The 16,580-nt window shown below is 48.4% G+C and overlaps 1 protein-coding gene across 9 annotated transcripts in view; it reads left to right on the top strand.

The window, feature by feature from the left end:
* Positions 1-16,510, top strand: part of PLXNB1 (plexin B1) — an 80,676-nt gene extending 64,166 nt beyond the window's left edge. For all 9 annotated transcript variants that reach the window (XM_054838284.1, XM_054838287.1, XM_054838289.1 and 6 more), the window contains 18 exons: positions 169-411; positions 1,766-1,942; positions 2,286-2,434; positions 2,814-2,914; positions 3,750-3,967; positions 4,159-4,337; positions 5,084-5,150; positions 5,736-5,882; positions 6,363-6,540; positions 7,424-7,527; positions 8,166-8,250; positions 8,830-8,996; positions 10,050-10,210; positions 10,458-10,605; positions 11,305-11,369; positions 11,459-11,534; positions 11,909-11,983; positions 12,510-16,510. In XM_054838284.1, coding sequence (XP_054694259.1) covers positions 169-411; positions 1,766-1,942; positions 2,286-2,434; positions 2,814-2,914; positions 3,750-3,967; positions 4,159-4,337; positions 5,084-5,150; positions 5,736-5,882; positions 6,363-6,540; positions 7,424-7,527; positions 8,166-8,250; positions 8,830-8,996; positions 10,050-10,210; positions 10,458-10,605; positions 11,305-11,369; positions 11,459-11,534; positions 11,909-11,983; positions 12,510-12,614 — 2,445 coding nt within the window. In that variant the 3' untranslated portion in view covers positions 12,615-16,510. The remainder of the gene's footprint in view (positions 1-168; positions 412-1,765; positions 1,943-2,285; positions 2,435-2,813; positions 2,915-3,749; positions 3,968-4,158; positions 4,338-5,083; positions 5,151-5,735; positions 5,883-6,362; positions 6,541-7,423; positions 7,528-8,165; positions 8,251-8,829; positions 8,997-10,049; positions 10,211-10,457; positions 10,606-11,304; positions 11,370-11,458; positions 11,535-11,908; positions 11,984-12,509) is intronic.
* The last annotated feature ends 70 nt before the right edge of the window (positions 16,511-16,580 follow it).

Here is a 16,580-nt window from a genome sequence, read left to right as displayed (position 1 = left end):
CAGATCTTGGATTTTTCCCTCTGCAATTAAGCAGAGTTCCTCTGGCGTTGCTCCAGATGAGAGGAATGCAGACTGGCCCCAGATTGCTGAGGGTTGGGAACTATTGCAAAGCTGCAGGACAAGCATTAGTGTTTCACTACTGACATGTTTTTTGCCTTTCACATTTAGTTTGAAGAACCGTGTCTTGTTAACTCCTCCTACCTGATCCTGTGCAAAACTCCAGCCATTAACCTGCTGTTGCGGAGTGTCCATATCAAACTGGAATTTATTCTGGATAATCTGAGCTTTGATTTCAACTCACTGCATCCCATGCCCTTCTCTTATGAAGTCAACCCCATCCTAAAACCATTGAATGCTGAAGACCCTGCCAAACCATATCGTCACAAGCCAGGAAGCGTCATCTCTGTGGAGGTAACACAAAAACTAGCTGTAAATAATGTTCCTTGTACAAAGTTGTTTCTAACCTGAGTGTTTCAAATTGGTATCATGCAGCATCCAAGGTTTTAAACCATTTGACAGGCTCGCAACCTGTCACAGCACATCTACTTTGGCTTATGAGAAATGGTACTTAAGAGGGGAAAAAAGTGCATCAAAAAAGCCCCTTGAGCCCATAAATCACTCTTAAGGGCTTCACAGGGCTTGTGGAAACTGCCATGCTTTTTTAGTTTTGATCCTAATAAACTATTTGTAGATGAGATATTAGTACTAAATAAACCCCACATCCTATTCTCAGCTGCTAGCTTTTTCATAACTTCTTAAGATTCCTCTAGAAGTAACTTAGGAATAAACGAATCCTGGCAGTAGGGAAGTCCTGTTACTAGAGGTAGGAAAATCACACTTTAAAGATGATACAGAGAGGCAGAATGGCTAATGTTTTTTCTGTACATACAAGAAAAATCTGAGGTATTTCTTTTTTATGGAAAAGTACTTTCTAGTCCAGTACTCATTAAGAAATTTAATGCCTGCAGCTGGAGATGCACTTTCTCCACTTGGTCTTTTTTGACATATGAGTAAAAACTGTGAGGATGTACTAGTCTGGAAATGTCTAGACTGCTGCCATTGGTATTGAACGCATCTTGGAGAAGTAGGGCAATTTGAGAAGACTGAAGGAGAACTAACAAGATGCAAGCTTTCAAAGAGCAAGGAGGTTGATCTACCAACCTGTCAGAATACTCAGACAGAGCTCTGGGCAAAAGCTTGAAAAAGCTGCTGCAGGATTCAGCTTAGAAAGCATTTAAACATAAAAATGTAATTAACATCAGTCAGCATGGTTTTATTAAAAAAAGCAAACAACAAATTCTTAATCCTCAAAAATTAAAGTAGATTTGTGTAGCAGATAAGAACAATACCATAAACGTTACACCTTTGACAGGCATTGATTGACTCACCTGAGTGCTTAGGTTAACTGACCTGAAACTACCTTTTTAAATATATACACATCGTGTGTATGTGTATGCATGTACACACAGAGTGAAGAGCTGAGCTTAGTTGTGCTGTGGCTGAAGAGCCTTAAGAAGACAGGCTATATATAACTGTACTTATGCAGCATGGTGCAGGTCTTAAAACTATAATCTAAATTGTGTGCAAGTGAATTTTTTTAGCTTACAAAATGAACTTCTGCGGCCAATTCAGATGCAAGCCTGGTCAGAGAAGAAAAAAGGCTGCTTTCATCCGATGGTGTTGGTCTCCTCCATCTTCTCTGGAGCCATGGAAATGCAGAGTTGTGTTTTTCCCAATTTGATGTGCTGTTCCACATCTGTTCCAGGGGGAAAATCTAGATCTGGCTATTTCCAAGGATGAAGTTATGGCTATGATTGGGGAAGGAATCTGTGTGGTGAAGACACTAACAAGGAATCATCTCTACTGTGAGCCTCCCTCTGAGCAGCCAGCTCCGCGGCACCGCACGAAGCGGGAGGGCACAGACTTGCTCCCAGAGTTCACGGTAGGCAATCAGCCGCGCCGCAAGAAATCCTGTTGTTTGAAGCACAAGCAAGAAGTACTGGTGGAGGCAGGGAGAGGGAATGGGAAAAGAAAGGAAAGACAGAAGCCCTGGTGGGGGACAGGGGAGGTACCAGGGGTGGCAAGGAGCTGCTCTTGTTCTCAACGTTATTCTTATGTCCCAAACATTGCCTGAAAGCAAATGGTATAGCTGGGTTCAGGAGTTTGCTGTGGGACAGCTTTGCTAGAGAGCTGTATGCCACCTATACCCATTCTGGAGAAGCCCTGTGGCTTTGCATTTCATTGCTGCACTGAGCTTATGCCATGGCACATGCTTTTCTACACAGGTACAGATGGGAAACCTGAACTTCCTCCTGGGCCGAGTGCAGTATGACACAGAAAGCCAGCTCACCTTCCCGCTGGAGGCACAGATTGGCTTGGGTGTTGGTGCATCCTTTGTGGCGCTGATCGTTCTGGTCATCGTCTTTATATACAGGTAAGAAACTCTGGCATTGTATGAGATATTTAAGTTCCTCTACAACATTATTCAGTGGATATGGCCAAGCGTATACATCTTGGGCCTAAACAAGGTCCCAGTTTTCTTTATTTTGTGTCAAATTCTGAGCCTCTGGTGTTGTGTGAGGCATGTTGTACCTGCTGGTCACAGTCTGCACTGTGGTTCATTCAGAGCCCACACCCAATGGGTGCTCCAAGAGACACATCTAGTTTACAGGACACTGGTATCCTGGGAAGAGGATGTTCAGTAGAAATCACCTCAATACCAATTTCCCTGGAGCCCTTGGCACCAAAACAACAGTTGGCAAGGACAATCCCTGGGCTAGGGCCACTAGGAACGATTCTGCTTCTTATTGCAGGAGGAAGAGCAAACAGGCTCTGAGGGATTACAAGAAAGTTCAAATCCAGCTGGAAAATCTGGAAACAAGTGTTCGGGACAGATGCAAAAAAGAATTCACAGGTCAGTCATGGAGCTCTTATGTTCTTGCAGCTTCAGGGAAGCTTGAAGAATCAGCCCTACCTCCCTTTCCGTTCCTGCATACTTGTTTGGGTAGCTCAGAGCAGGCAAAAACTTTATCTTGTGCTGATACATTGAAATGTTGAGCCAAATTCTTTCATTTTTAATTGTTCTCTTTAATTCAGAGCACAGTGATATATACAGAGACCTCTCTGATTCTCCAGTTCCTTCTCCAGACTCAGATGAAGAGCTAAAGGTCAGGACAGCACACTTGGAGAGATCTTAAGGACAGCTAGTCCAGTCTTTGTGTAGGGCAAGTTGAATTACACACCATGTTCTGGGCCCACAAACCTTGTACTTCAGCACTTAGAGCAGTGAGCCCTTGTGTGGGAGACCTGGGGCTCTGAAACTGTGCAGGTGACTCAGGCTGTAATCCCCAACTGATGTGGGAAGCAGTGAGAAGCAGGAGATCTCTAATGGATCTCTAATACTCTATCTCTAATGTAGGTAATGCCTGTAACCACAGATCTAGGCTGAACAGTGGCTTTCTCTTTATAAAACTGGAAGCCAGCCCCTGACTGTAAAGGGGAATGATCACCAAATTCACCTTCTGGTTCCTCCCCAAGGCTGGAAGTTTCCTCATGCGCTTTCTCCCAGTGCCTGGTCTAGTTTTAAATGTTCAAGCAATGGGACCCCAACGTGCCTCTTCCTGACAGGAAACATCCTTCCTCATCCTCAGTCCCATCCTGGTGGCCCTAGTTCCTGCACTCACCTCATGCTCTGCACCATCAGTTGCGTGATCATATAGTCAACCTCATGGGCGTTTCCTTTTCCTCAGACCTGATGACTGAGATGATGGACCTCACAAGTGATCTTGTGGGCACAGGAATCCCCTTCTTGGACTACAAGTCCTATGCAGAGCGTATTTTCTTCCCGGGTCACCGTGAGTCACCACTGCAAAGGGACCTGGACATCCCTGAGTGTCGGCGGCAAACTGTGGAGCAGGGCTTGGTCCAGCTCTCCAACCTGCTCAACAGCAAACTCTTCCTCACCAAGGTAATGCCCCTCTCCCTGCTTGCAGCCTGCAGTGTGGTCAGGACCACCTTACTGGCAGCTGGTGGCAGGAAGCGGGCAGTGTCTGTTACAGTTCATTCCCGAATCACTCCCTGCAGCACCACTTCTTCCAAGACCCAGTAGCTGTGACTGCCTTGTTTTCAGCAGATTGCCTGCTTGTCTCTCCCCACCAGTTCATCCACACTCTGGAAATCCAGCGCACTTTCTCTCCAAGAGACCGGGCCTATGTGGCATCATTGCTCACCGTGTCGCTGCATGGGAAGCTGGAGTACTTCACTGACATCCTCAAAACACTTCTGAATGACCTTGTGGAGCAGTATGTGGCCAAGAACCCCAAGCTGATGCTGCGGAGGTGAGTGAGCCAGCCATGGTCCCACTGCAAGCTACCCAACGGGACAGAGCCTTTCTGCCCAGCTGGCAAGCTCTGAAACTCCTGTGAGTAGGATAACATCATGGCACGAGCTGCAGCTCTAAGACCAGTGTGTGTCCAGACAACATGCATCAAACAGGACGAAGCAGTAACAATGATGCCCCTCTCTCCAGTCCTTGCAATTGGCAAGGGAGTATAGCAGGAAAGGTGTGAAAAGAGTAGGAAGCTGGAGTTGCCCACCCCAAATTCCTCTTCTTTTGAAGCTGCTGTACATTAACTCTCTCCTTGTGTTCAGGTACGAGGGCTTTGCCAAGTCTGCTAATCTCACTTTGCTGATTAGAGGTCCCTGGGCTCACAGTTTGGAAGCTAAACTGAAATTTGTCCTGTGTTTGGATCCCCGTTAGCCTCTTATCTGGTCCATCCTTCTGATCTGAACAAATTTCCCTTGTTTGAGACCTACCAGAAGCTTTCCTCTGTCCCCTGCTTGCTTGTCTCTCTACTTCAGTAATTTGGTGCCTCCTTCAGGCTGAAAAGTGCCTCAAATAAGTGGTAGCAAAAGCATTAACCTTACTGGTCTCTGAAGTCTTTTTTTGTTTTGTTTTTGGTTTTTTTCCCCTTTGATTCTGTATCACTGTTTAATGTGTTTTCTCAAGGGGAGTGATCTTTATCTCCAGACCCCTCCCTGCTCTGCACCATATTCCTGTGACCAACCTCATGCTCTCTTTCAGGACAGAAACGGTGGTAGAGAAGCTGTTAACCAACTGGATGTCCATCTGCCTGTACGCATTTGTGAGGGTGAGCTCTTTGTCCCTTTGGGCTGTAGAGGGGCCAAAAGAGGGGAGGCAACCACAGCTTTGCTTTGTGCCTCACTCGTGGCTGAAATAGTGCCAGAGTCATCCTGTATTTCAGGGTGGGAAATGGGAGAGCTGTGGTGTTCACTGGGGACAGGGATGCTTAAATCAGCATTAAAACTATTCATTGTCTCCAGGATATCTTGCCAGATCATGGAGGGCTCAGCGTAGCTCCTTTATCTTGAGACATGCTGGCCATAGGCTGGTCTGTGCATGGGGAGGACAGATTCTGATCTAATCTCTTTCCTGGAGAGGTGATGACAAGGAGAGTCTCTCAGATTAGTGACACAGAGGCAGAGCAATGCCTTGGTTTGTGCATCCACCTGGTAGTTGGCCCACACAGTCTCCCTGCGCATGGAGCAGGAGCTGTTGTTGGCAGAGGCTCTGTCTTTGCCTGCTGTGGCTTGGCTGCTGTATCCTCAGTCCTGCTCCTCCTCTGCTTGGGTGTCTGTGTTTCCAAGTCGTTGGGCTCTGGTGGGAGGAACAAGCTGAATTTCTGTCAGGTGAAACTCCTTCCTTTCTGTGCCAGGATTCTGTTGGGGAGCCCCTTTACATGCTGTTTCGAGGAATCAAGCACCAGGTGGACAAAGGGCCAGTTGACTGGGTGACAGGGAAAGCCAAATATACCCTGAATGACAACCGCCTCTTGAGAGAGGACCTGGAGTACCGGACTCTGGTAAGTGCCAAATCTTTCGTTCCCTCTGGGCTCTCTGGTGCACAGGGCTGAATGTCCTTGCTCCTGTTACTGAGGCAGAAGTGCAGCATTCTGCCGCTGTCTCCTGGGAGCCAGGTTTATCCCAGCAGCACAATTCCATAGATGAACAAGAGCTCTGCTAAATCAGGCGCTTTTGCCCTAGGCTGATAGGAGCCATAGCCACAGTAATCTGGTGTATGTGCTGTGCTCTCTTCTGGAAATAAGGGCATGAAATTGCTGATGGCACATGGAAGTCTCTCCTCAACACTGTTGAACTGGTTTCCAGCTCTTGACATGAGACTGGGAACAGGGTGTTTAACATCTGTGATGTTTTCTTTTCTGAAACTCTTCCAGTGAAAGGACTAGCTATTAACTTGCCTTAATGCCAACCATCAAAGGTATAAACCTGTCAGATGTAATCTTATCAGCTGAGTAGCTGTGACTTTTTCTTTTCTTCCCCAGACCTTAAATGCTTTGACGCAAGCAGGAGTTGCTGCAGGAGGGGCAGAGGACTCCCAAGGGATTTCAGCAAAAGTGCTAGACTGTGACACCATAACACAGGTGAAGGAGAAAATCCTGGATCAGATCTACAAAGGGACGCCATACTGTCACCGACCAGACCCAGACACCCTGGACCTTGGTGAGCAGAACTGCTTGGTGCCAAAACTCAGTGAGGAAGTGGAAGAGTGGTTGTCCGCTATCTGTGCAGCACTCTGCCTGCCATGCACGTTTGTCATTCTCTGCTGAGTGTGCAGAGTCACTGACCAAGGATCTTGCACTCTGGCTGTACCCAACAGGGCATGATGCAGGAAAGAGGCTAACGGCAAGAGGCAGGGGTGGGAAAGAAGCAGCTGGGTCCAGCCCCTTCCATTTCATGGTGTTCTTTGCCAGACTTGGACCGTGGCAATGGCTTGGGCAAGGGGAAGTAGGAAAAACAACGTGGAGAACGTGTAGGAGGGGAGGATGACTTAAATACAGCGTAGAGACGCTATAGTCATAGACTGGCTCTTCCTGCAAGTAAAGTCAATGGCAGCATCTCAGTAATGCGTGTCAGGGAGGATTTTTCTCACAGTGGATGATGAAAGGTAGGACTAACATTGTGAAGGGAGACCACTCACTTTTCCATCTTCTTCCTTTGGCTGTTGCTGAATAGTGGTGACATTTGTAGATGAGCAGGTACTGGGGGAATAGTAGATAGTAAGGACTACGGGTGCATATTTACAGTTTTAATCACCTAGTTGAAGAGTCACAATCTGACAGAATTTGTAGTAACTAGGCAAGTGGAACTTGGGAGGCCATGAGGCCGCCTGTCCCTGTGCTCAGAGACACTGTCCTGCGACTGCAGGACTCAGCGTTGTTGCAGGCACTTGCTCAGGTTATGTTGTCTGTGAAATAGCATGGGTAAAGGTTGACGACCATCAGCGGATGTGTAACAAGGTCAACCAAGATGAAGTACAGCAGACTTCAGAGATGCCTCAAAGTAACAGTTTATCTCTTCATTTTCTGTGTTTTAATGGCTGTAGAGTGGAGATCGGGGCTGGCAGGTCATCTGATACTGTCCGATGAGGATGTGACATCTGTTGTTCAAGGAACTTGGAAACGCCTGAACACGCTTCAGCATTACAAGGTCAGAACTCAGTCTACCATTGCCTTGCCTCTCCTCGTCTTCTACACACTGCTATGCTCTATTTGTGGCTCTGGCCTCCTGGTGGATCACTGTCAAAAGACTGGAGCTTTCTTGCAGCAGTATATTCAATGTAAGTCAGTGCTGTGGCCTGCACTCAGACTTCAACAAGCATAGCCCCCTCCTTAACCCGTACTGAGATGTGGGCAGGTGTGGAGCTTGGAAGGAGACACACACGTTCATGCCTGGTGGCTGTCGCAATGAAGGCGATGCTGCTGGATCTGCTAATGTTCCAGTCCAAATCAGTAGGTGATGCCAAGTAGCTTCTAGGAGTGGAAAGAGGGGTTTTTTAACTACCTTGCAGTGGGTCATATCGTGCCGCAATATGTTCTAGATATGAATGACCTCAGTCTGAGTATTATCATCTTCATTGTACTCTGCACATCATTTTTCTAATTGATACAAAGAAGATTCTCCCATCATCAGGAAAGACAGTGATGATGCCTCAAAATCCCTGTTTCTGTCCCTGTTTCTAGTAATGGTACAGTCTGGTTTGGTCTACAAGCACCTGCCTGTTATGCTGATGAGAAACGTGTCATTTGTTTAAATGTTGATTTTTTTTTTTTTTTGCTTGTGTGCAGGTGCCTGATGGAGCAACAGTAGCACTGGTTCCACGCCTGACCAAGCACATCCATAGGGAGAATCAGGATTACATCCCAGGAGAGAGTGAGTTTGTCCTGTTCTCATAAAGTGATTTTATAGCACTTGCCAGTTAGTGGGACAAGTCTCTTGCCATAGCCCCAGCTTTATGCTGCTATAGAAGGCTGATACGTGATTTGGACCCTTGTAGGAGCGTCAGGAAACTGAAAGCTTGGACAGGCGAGATGAGAGAAAAGCAAAAGAGTGTAAGAGCAGAGGGAAGCCAGGCTGGGCATGAAAATGTAGGATAAGCGCAATTTTCTAGGGCTGAGTGCAGTCTGCAACTTGTAGGACTCTTAATAGCCTCAGGTGCTGAGCATGACCCAAGGGTGGTGATGGGATGCCAGGTGTCACCTTACTGCCTGGCGGAGCGAACAGCTCCATGGATACTCCTGATACTCCTTGAAGGTTTCGGGTGGACAAAGGCAACCTGCTGTAGTGCTAACAACAGTTGTACTCTGTGCAGAAGGCTGGATGGAGGCCTCCAGAGGTTCCTTCCTATTTGTGTTTCTGTCATACTGTGAAATCATGCTTCTTTGGGGCTCACCTGGCCAAGCTCTACTGTGACAGAACTGGCGCTCATCTCTAAACAACTGCTTGTTTTAGAAACACCAATGCTGGAGGATGCAGATGAAGGTGGGATCAAACTTTGGCACCTGGTAAAACCAACAGAAGAGCCAGAGCTTCCCAAGCATCGGCGTGGGAGCTTAAGAGATCGGGAGCGAGCCAAGGCAATCCCGGAGATCTATCTGACACGTCTACTCTCAATGAAGGTGAGAAGCAGCATAGATTGTGTTGTGCTTGGGATCTTGCCTTCCTTCATATCCCCTGGCAGGTTGCAGGGATGTGTATGAAGATGAAGAGCCCCTTTGCCTGGCTTGATGCATGTGCTGGTTGTTTCCCCTCCAGTCCCAGCACTGCAGTGCCAAACTTCTCCTACTATTGCATTACGTTTTGCGGAGCCTCTAGGAGAGTGGTTTTATCCCTGTCTCCACCCCATGTTTGTCCTTGTGTGTCCCACAGAAAAAAGCAGGTACCTTGTGTTTTGCAGCAGTTTCTTTGGCAGCAGTGTCTGCTGGGCTGCCATGTCTGCTCACCTTCTGCCCCACCCAGGGCTGAGAAGATAGGCCTGACCTGTTACCTGCTGCAGCAAGCTGATGCTAATAGTATACACCAGCTGTGTACAGATTCAGCTGCAGTCATAAATCAGGCATAGCGCCTGCTCACGTTCTCCTTTTTGCTTTATTCCATGTCATTGTTAAAAAATTGACCCAGGAGAACTTGTTCTTCTCCTCTGTTCTCAAGAAAGGATCAACTTTTGGCATCCAGGTTCCCCAGCAGTGCCCTGCTTGCAGTAGTACCGTTCCCCAAGGGACAGCCCAGGCACTTTGCCAGGCAGTGCCTGTGTTCTTCCCACACTTACTGAACTTCCTCTTGCCGCTGAGGAAAGCCCTTCTCCTTGTTCCTGTCCGGCTGAATGTAGCCACTGGCAGCCAGCAGCCCTCCCACTAGGCAGTCTCTACGGTTCGGTGCCACCCCACTGTGCTGTGAGTTCTCTCCCCTGTAGCAACCCCGGTCACGTGCAGTGGCTCCAAGTACATCTGACTGCCCAATGCATTTTGCTTTGTTCGTGAGCTTCTCCCTGGCCTCTGTTCCAGAAACCACTGGGGCCTCCTTTGCTGCTGCTCCGTGCAGTGGAGGGGAGTAGCTTTGGGCCAATGAGGGGAAGTTGCTGAGTAGAAGAGGGTCACCTCATGTCTGCGCGAGGCCTGGGCTCTCCGCTCTCCTCTGCCTGTGCTGACTCTGTCCTGCTTGGCTCTCCACAGGGCACTCTGCAGAAGTTTGTGGATGACTTGTTCCAGGTGATCCTCAGTACCAACCGCCCCGTCCCTCTGGCAGTCAAATATTTCTTCGACCTGTTGGATGAGCAGGCGATGCACTATGGGATCGCAGACCCTGAGACCATCCATATCTGGAAGACAAACAGGTATGGCGTTCCTGTGGGCCCCGGAGGAGGCACTGCTAGGCTGTCCAGAGCTGATCACTTGCAAAGTGACAGCCACCTTGGCCTACTGAGGAGGAGCAAAATGGGAGTGCAAGGCAGCAGGGCATGGTGTGAAAAGCTGGTTTTGCTGGGAGGGCAAAACTGGGAGATGCAGTAATGTGCAGAGTATATTTCAGCACCATAGCTGCTACCTTGCTGATACCCTGTTGCGCTTCTGTCTTCTCTGCAGCCTGCCCCTGCGGTTCTGGATCAACATCATCAAGAATCCCCAGTTTGTTTTTGATGTGCAGACATCAGATAACGTGGATGCTGTGCTCCTGGTCATTGCGCAGACCTTCATGGACTCCTGTACAATAGCTGACCATAAATTAGGGCGGGTAAGTACGGGGGAGAAAGGAGCATGGTTGGCACAGATAGTTGAGCAGTGCTGTCCCAGGAAGGCAATAACATTTACGTAGCACCGCTGCGACAGCGGGCCAGGCCTATCCTTGCTCCCATGTGCCACTGGAGCATCAGAGAGTGGTGGGGACTCCTGTGAAGAGAGGAGGGAGGAGCTGATTTTGTTTAGCATACAGAAGAAGTTGTTGAGGGGTGCTCTTTATTTACAGCTTACAGCTACTTAGGGGACAGAGCTAAACTCTAGCTGGCTGTGGCAGACAGTGTAAGTCACAGGATTCACCTTGGGAGGTTCAGGTTGGCCATTAGAAAACCTTTTTACCACCACTACTCGCCCTGTGCCAAGAGTGGAACAGTCCTGCACAGGTTACCAGAGATGGGATGGGTGGATCTCTGGAGGATTTCGGGAATCAGCTATGCAAAGCCAACGTGATCTCATACTGGTGATCACCCAGCTCCAAGTGGGAAGGCTGGACTAGGGATCCCTTCACCCAACACATCTCATGCTTCTCAGACGCATTACTAGAAGGGAGCCTGGTATTTGAAGTGCCTCTCCATGCAGAGGAGAAAAATTCATGAATGAATGACAGAAAATAGCGGTGATGGTGTTACCTGCTAAGGTTAGTTCACAGCATGGTGAAGGAGCTTTTGGTAATCAATTCTGGTTTTGGATGTTCAAGGATTCTCCAATCAATAAGCTGCTCTATGCCCGGGACATTCCTCGCTACAAGCAGATGGTGGAAAGGTAAGCAATGAACGTGAGGAGTCGTAGTTTAAGCAGTGAGGAGGCAGCTAGGGGGACAATACACTAATTGCCTGTGTACCACTGTGTAGGTATTACGCGGACATTCGTCAGACCATCTCTGCCAGTGACCAGGAGATGAACTCTGCCCTGGCTGAGCTATCACGGGTAAATAAAATTATTTCAGAAGTCACCCTAGCCCCTCACCTGTGCATCTAAGAGAAAGTAATGCAAAGATGAGATATTGCAGCTGTGTGCGCAGTTCTGCTCACACATACTGACTGCTCCCAGTGGCTGCTCTGCTTTGTGGCACCACTGGGAGGGTGAGGGTCTGCCCCACTAGCTCTCAAGAGAAACGTGTAGTCAAGGATTTAGAGCAAGGAGTACAAGTGATTTTTTCCTTCCCTAGGAACTAGTGGTGAATTCCTTTTCCTGTTGCTTTGTGCAACAGGCACATTTCCTATTGAGTTGTGAGGACACAGAACTTAGAAGAACAATTGTTTGGTGTCTCATGGTTTTGTCTAACTTCCTCTCTTATTCAGAATTACTCAGGTGACCTCAATTCCCTGGTGGCTCTACATGAATTGTACAAATACATCAATAAGTACTATGACCAGGTAAGTGTGTGTTTCCAGCAGGTACGAACGTGCCCTTCTGCTTTTACCATCCACCCAAAAAACCTCCAAAAAGTAATAACTGAAGAGCAGCCAGACTATTACAACACTGTCTATTGTTTCATTGGCACGCGTAACTTCCATGTCATAAGTTTGCTTTATTCTTATCAAAGAGAAAGGGAGGAAATCGCAAAAGAGGACTTATCTCTAAATTGGAGGCTGTTGGGATTTCACATACACTTCCTTTTTTGACGCTGATATCCAAATACTGTACTTAAAAATGAAATGCAGTTAGTTCAGATTCATTTACTAAAGACATCGTTTTCATGCGAAAAGTTTAGCATTCTTTTTACACTATGAAGTTTATAAATTATTAGGACGAATCTAGAATACTTTTGTGGCTAATTTGAGATGAATTACTACATACCCACTCTAGTCTTGAGCACGCTGGATTCCAGCTCGGGGCTCTCCACTGTGCATGGCGTTGTGTGCTGGAGAAAGGCTGTTCATGAGCTCTGTCTCGTTGCAGATCATTACTGCCTTGGAAGAAGACCCAACGGCGCAGAAGATGCAGCTCGGATATAGACTACAACAGATTGCGGCAGCTGTGGAGAATAAAGTCACGGATTTGTGACAGGCGCAGACAGACTGCTCTCCCCTGGCTGAGCAGGGACACTGCTCGTCCTAGCTATACACAGGGTGTCCTGCTGCCATTGGAACCAGACTCTCCAAGGAACCCACGGGTGACATGAACAGGGATGGCCAAGGCAGTACAAAGTACAAGCATCCTTGCATCTCAGAGAATATTTTTTTACAGGTTTTTCTTTTTAAAAGCAAAACAAAACACAAAAAAAAAAAAAAAACAACCAAAACCCAAACTTTAGGTTTCCTCTGGCAGACTGTCAGGGGGACCACGCAGCTCCTTCCTACAGATGTGAATGTGCCAAGTTTCCAAACAACGTTGTTGAAGAGCCAGGTGACAACACTGAGCACCATGTCTGTGGAGTCCTCGGCCTTGCACGGGTGCCCTTGCCAGTGCTGGGAGACTCCCCTGCTGCAGCCGGTCACTTCAGTGGGGACGCAGGAAGCTTTCCCCAGGCCGACAGCTGTGCTAACCTCTGTCCCTGGCCAGCAAGCACTCCTGCAGTATCCCACCTGAGAAACTTCCTTGCAGCAACGTCCCCGCTGGTTCTGGATGTTGGATGTAGAAGGGAGAGCGTGTGATGGCGAAGGTCTCTTGCTCCCCAGTGTTCTGGTCTCTGACAGCTCGTGCGCGACACCTGCTTGGATGTGACGTGCTCACCAGCATGCGCGCTTGCCCGGGGCCTCCTGTAAATGGACAGCACCCCCACCCTTTCCCTCAGGACAAATTCAGCATGTGAGAGTCGCTGCCTGGCTCGCCTTGGTCTCCACTGAGCCAGCTCAGGATCAGTCTTCCTGGTTCCTTGTGGTCAGAGGTTGCCCGGCTCTTTGGAAAAGCACAAATGCCTTGTGCCGCTTCCCTTTCCTCCGGTGTCTAGCTGTTCTGCTGCTCTGAACTGGACTTGTAAATACCCTCAGAAAGTTAATGTATTTAAATGCTAAAGGAGAATGTTTAATTTTGTGGCTTTGAGACAAAGCTTTTCTTGGAGAAGTATCTCTGTGCACTTCTACTGACAAACGTCTGTCAGCACTGGAGCAAAGTTTTCTCCACTGCTTTGTCTGCAGGGGTAACTCATAGGTGTCTCCGTTGTCGTAATAGCAGCTTGCTTTTCCCCGCTGCTCAGCTCAAGGCTTAGCTGTGTGCCCTTCTGTTAGGCTCGCCTTACACCTTACTCAGTTTCACTTCCCAAACTCTCCTGCTGCGGCACAGAGAAGGGTTATTGGTGAGCTGTGAACTTGAAGCCGTGAAGCACAACTGAGTTGTTCCCAAGGAGTGTCAGGCGTCCTGCAAACGGGAACGATTCGTGGGAGGAAGGAGAAGCTGGAGCAGCACAAGCACAGTTAGTTGCCAGCTGTCACTGGGCAGCTCCTCGCTGCTCCCTCCTCGGTTCCTGCGCCTTGTGAACAGAGTACTCTGCCCTTCTGGGAGCAAATCCCTATTTATAAGGGTGCCCTACTCACTCTTACCCCCTGCTGCTAGTTCCACGCTGATGTCCTGCGTGCCTGGGGCAGGCAGACAGGTCTGACTCCTCTGTCACTTCCCTCAGCTGCTGATTGCGCTGGCCAGGAGGGACCAGAGCTAAAACAGGGCAGGATCACGTCCCTACCTCTCTTTACATTGCATATAGCAGTAACTCCAGGCCTATCGGATCAGCCCTGTGGCTTTGTGTGAGTGCTGCGCAGTTGCAAAGCTGTTCTCTGAGCAGTGTAACAAGCTGGGCGCTCTTTCTATAAATCCAGCTCTCTCCTGCGACCCTCTCCCCGCAGTATTCCCAGGTACTCTGTGTGCCCGGAGAACGGCCAACATCCCTGTGCTGCCTCCTGTCCTGCTGTACGGAGCAGCGGCGAGCTGGCTGGCGGCTGCCAGGCAGAAAGGGGGGGACAGAGTTTGCCCCTCTTCCCCCACGTGGGCACCAGTTTGGGTCTCGCTCCTGCCCTGACCACCCATTTCTGTGAAACTTTTGGGAACTTAGCATCTCTGAAGCCTCTGTCTTGACCAAATCTGGTTAAATCAGCCCCGAAAAAGCTGGGTGGAGGAAAGGACTGGCAGGAGACGATTCCTTGGTGTGAGGCAGGCGCAGGTATGGTGGCAGAGTAGCATTGTCCCCTTGGGTGTTGACAGGTGGACTTTCCACCCCAGGCAGCAAGGTGTAGTTTGTGGCCTCACCAACTTGCTGAGCGTCTGCCGGGAGCCACGGGCTCTCTGCTGGATTTATGGCCCTGCAGACTGTTAATGTCTGCCCCTATTTTTCCAGAATTATCTCTGCGCTTTCCCAGAACAGTGTGGTTGGGGCTTAATTCTGAATCCACCTCACATTGGCAAAGGGAGGAGGACTTGATAGCTCTCCTGGAATCGTGGTGATGGGAGTCCGGGTGTCTCTGAGAGCGCAGCCTCTGCCCAGCTGGCTGCCATAGGCCCCTCTGCTTCTCAGTACTGCTCCTGGATGTCGGAAATGATCCGCTTTCTCCGAGCGTATCTGCGAGTCTGCTATTATTAGAGCAATAATCAAGACTTAAAAATAGAGGTAAATGTAGGTGATTTAACATCTTGAGCTTGTCCTCGCATAGCTGGACAGGAGGCACTGCCCAGCGCAGGTGCAGTGAGGGTGGAAAGCCGGCAGTGCCCATCTCCTCCCATCCATCTGTCCCTGGGGTTCTAGACACCGGCATTCTCCTTCCCTGCGGACGTGCACCGAAGGCCCCTCGCTGGGATCAACTTGGGTATTCAGGCATGGCCCCTCGCCTCTCCGTCCATGCCCCTCTCCTGTGGCAAAATCCATTACTATGACAGGGTTTTGTTGCATTTAAATTTGCACAAAACAGGTTTTATTACAAAATTCCCTGTTGCAGGGAAGACTTATTTATTTATTTCTCACCATCCTTCCAAGTTTCTTCCAATCTCTGCCTGATTCCATGACCAGCTTGTCAGACACTCTGAAGACAGATGTTCCTTCTCAAGGATGGAGAATCCTCTCTGGATGTTCCCATTTTGTTACAGGTAGCGAGTTCTGTGGGCACCGGCTGAGCGTGCCCCACCACAGCAACCATTCCCCTTCTGCAAGCCGCCAAGTGCGGCAAGGGGATGTCGCTGCTTTCATCGCGTTCTCAGAAAGGTGATGTTCTGGAATGGCAAGCATTAAGATTTTATTTAGTACTGCGGTCAAAGAAACTTGCTTCCACCGTGGTCTGGATGAAACACCGAGAACTGATCAGTATTAAGATAAATATCCGTTAGTGTATTTGAATGTCTGTCCTGTTGGCACGAGTAGCTGGCACCCACGCAAGGTAGATGTGAAAGCGCTTGCTTTCATCAGTCTGGTGGCAAATTTAGGCTGCACCTGGAAGCTTCTTTTTTGGTTGGGTTTTTTTTTTTGTAGAAATGATGGCTGATTTTTTTTATGAAACTAGAAGGTTCTTGGATGCTGCTGTCTCAGTGGAATGCCATTTCTTTTTCAGGGTGTGCCCTGGTTACAGCGAGATGCTGCTTTTTTGGTGCCTTTCTTGTCAGGATGATTCTTTTGGTTTCCAGAACACCCAGTGCATTTGCTCTAATAGTCTTTCTCCCAGTCCTCTGTCCTGGTGCCTCTGCCCTCTCCCAGCCTTGTGACTTGGTGTCTCTCCATCTGTTACGGTATGGCCTGACCTGCATTTATGCCCTGCCACACCTTGAGTTCCGCTCAGAGCACCTGAGGTACTGTCTTTCTCAAATTGGAATTAATAATTAATATAAAAAGCTTGAAAAAAAAATATGAATTTTGTTACATAGTGTAATAACTGTTTGTAGATACTGTTCTGAGATGTAGGAATCTATTGGTGATATAAGAGGTTTTGTCTGTAAATAATCAGTTTAGAGTCCAAATGATTTTAATAAAGAGAATTCTTACACAATAATTCAATAAATTTTAATATACAACCTGTGTGTCATGCTTGTGTTGCACGATGATGCAATTGCCCAGAA

The sequence above is a fragment of the Grus americana genome, chromosome 11 (genome assembly GCF_028858705.1).
Source record: "Grus americana isolate bGruAme1 chromosome 11, bGruAme1.mat, whole genome shotgun sequence".
Lineage (NCBI taxonomy): Eukaryota > Metazoa > Chordata > Aves > Gruiformes > Gruidae > Grus > Grus americana.
Note: the sequence above shows the minus strand (reverse complement) of the source record. Positions and strands in the feature narration are given on the sequence as shown.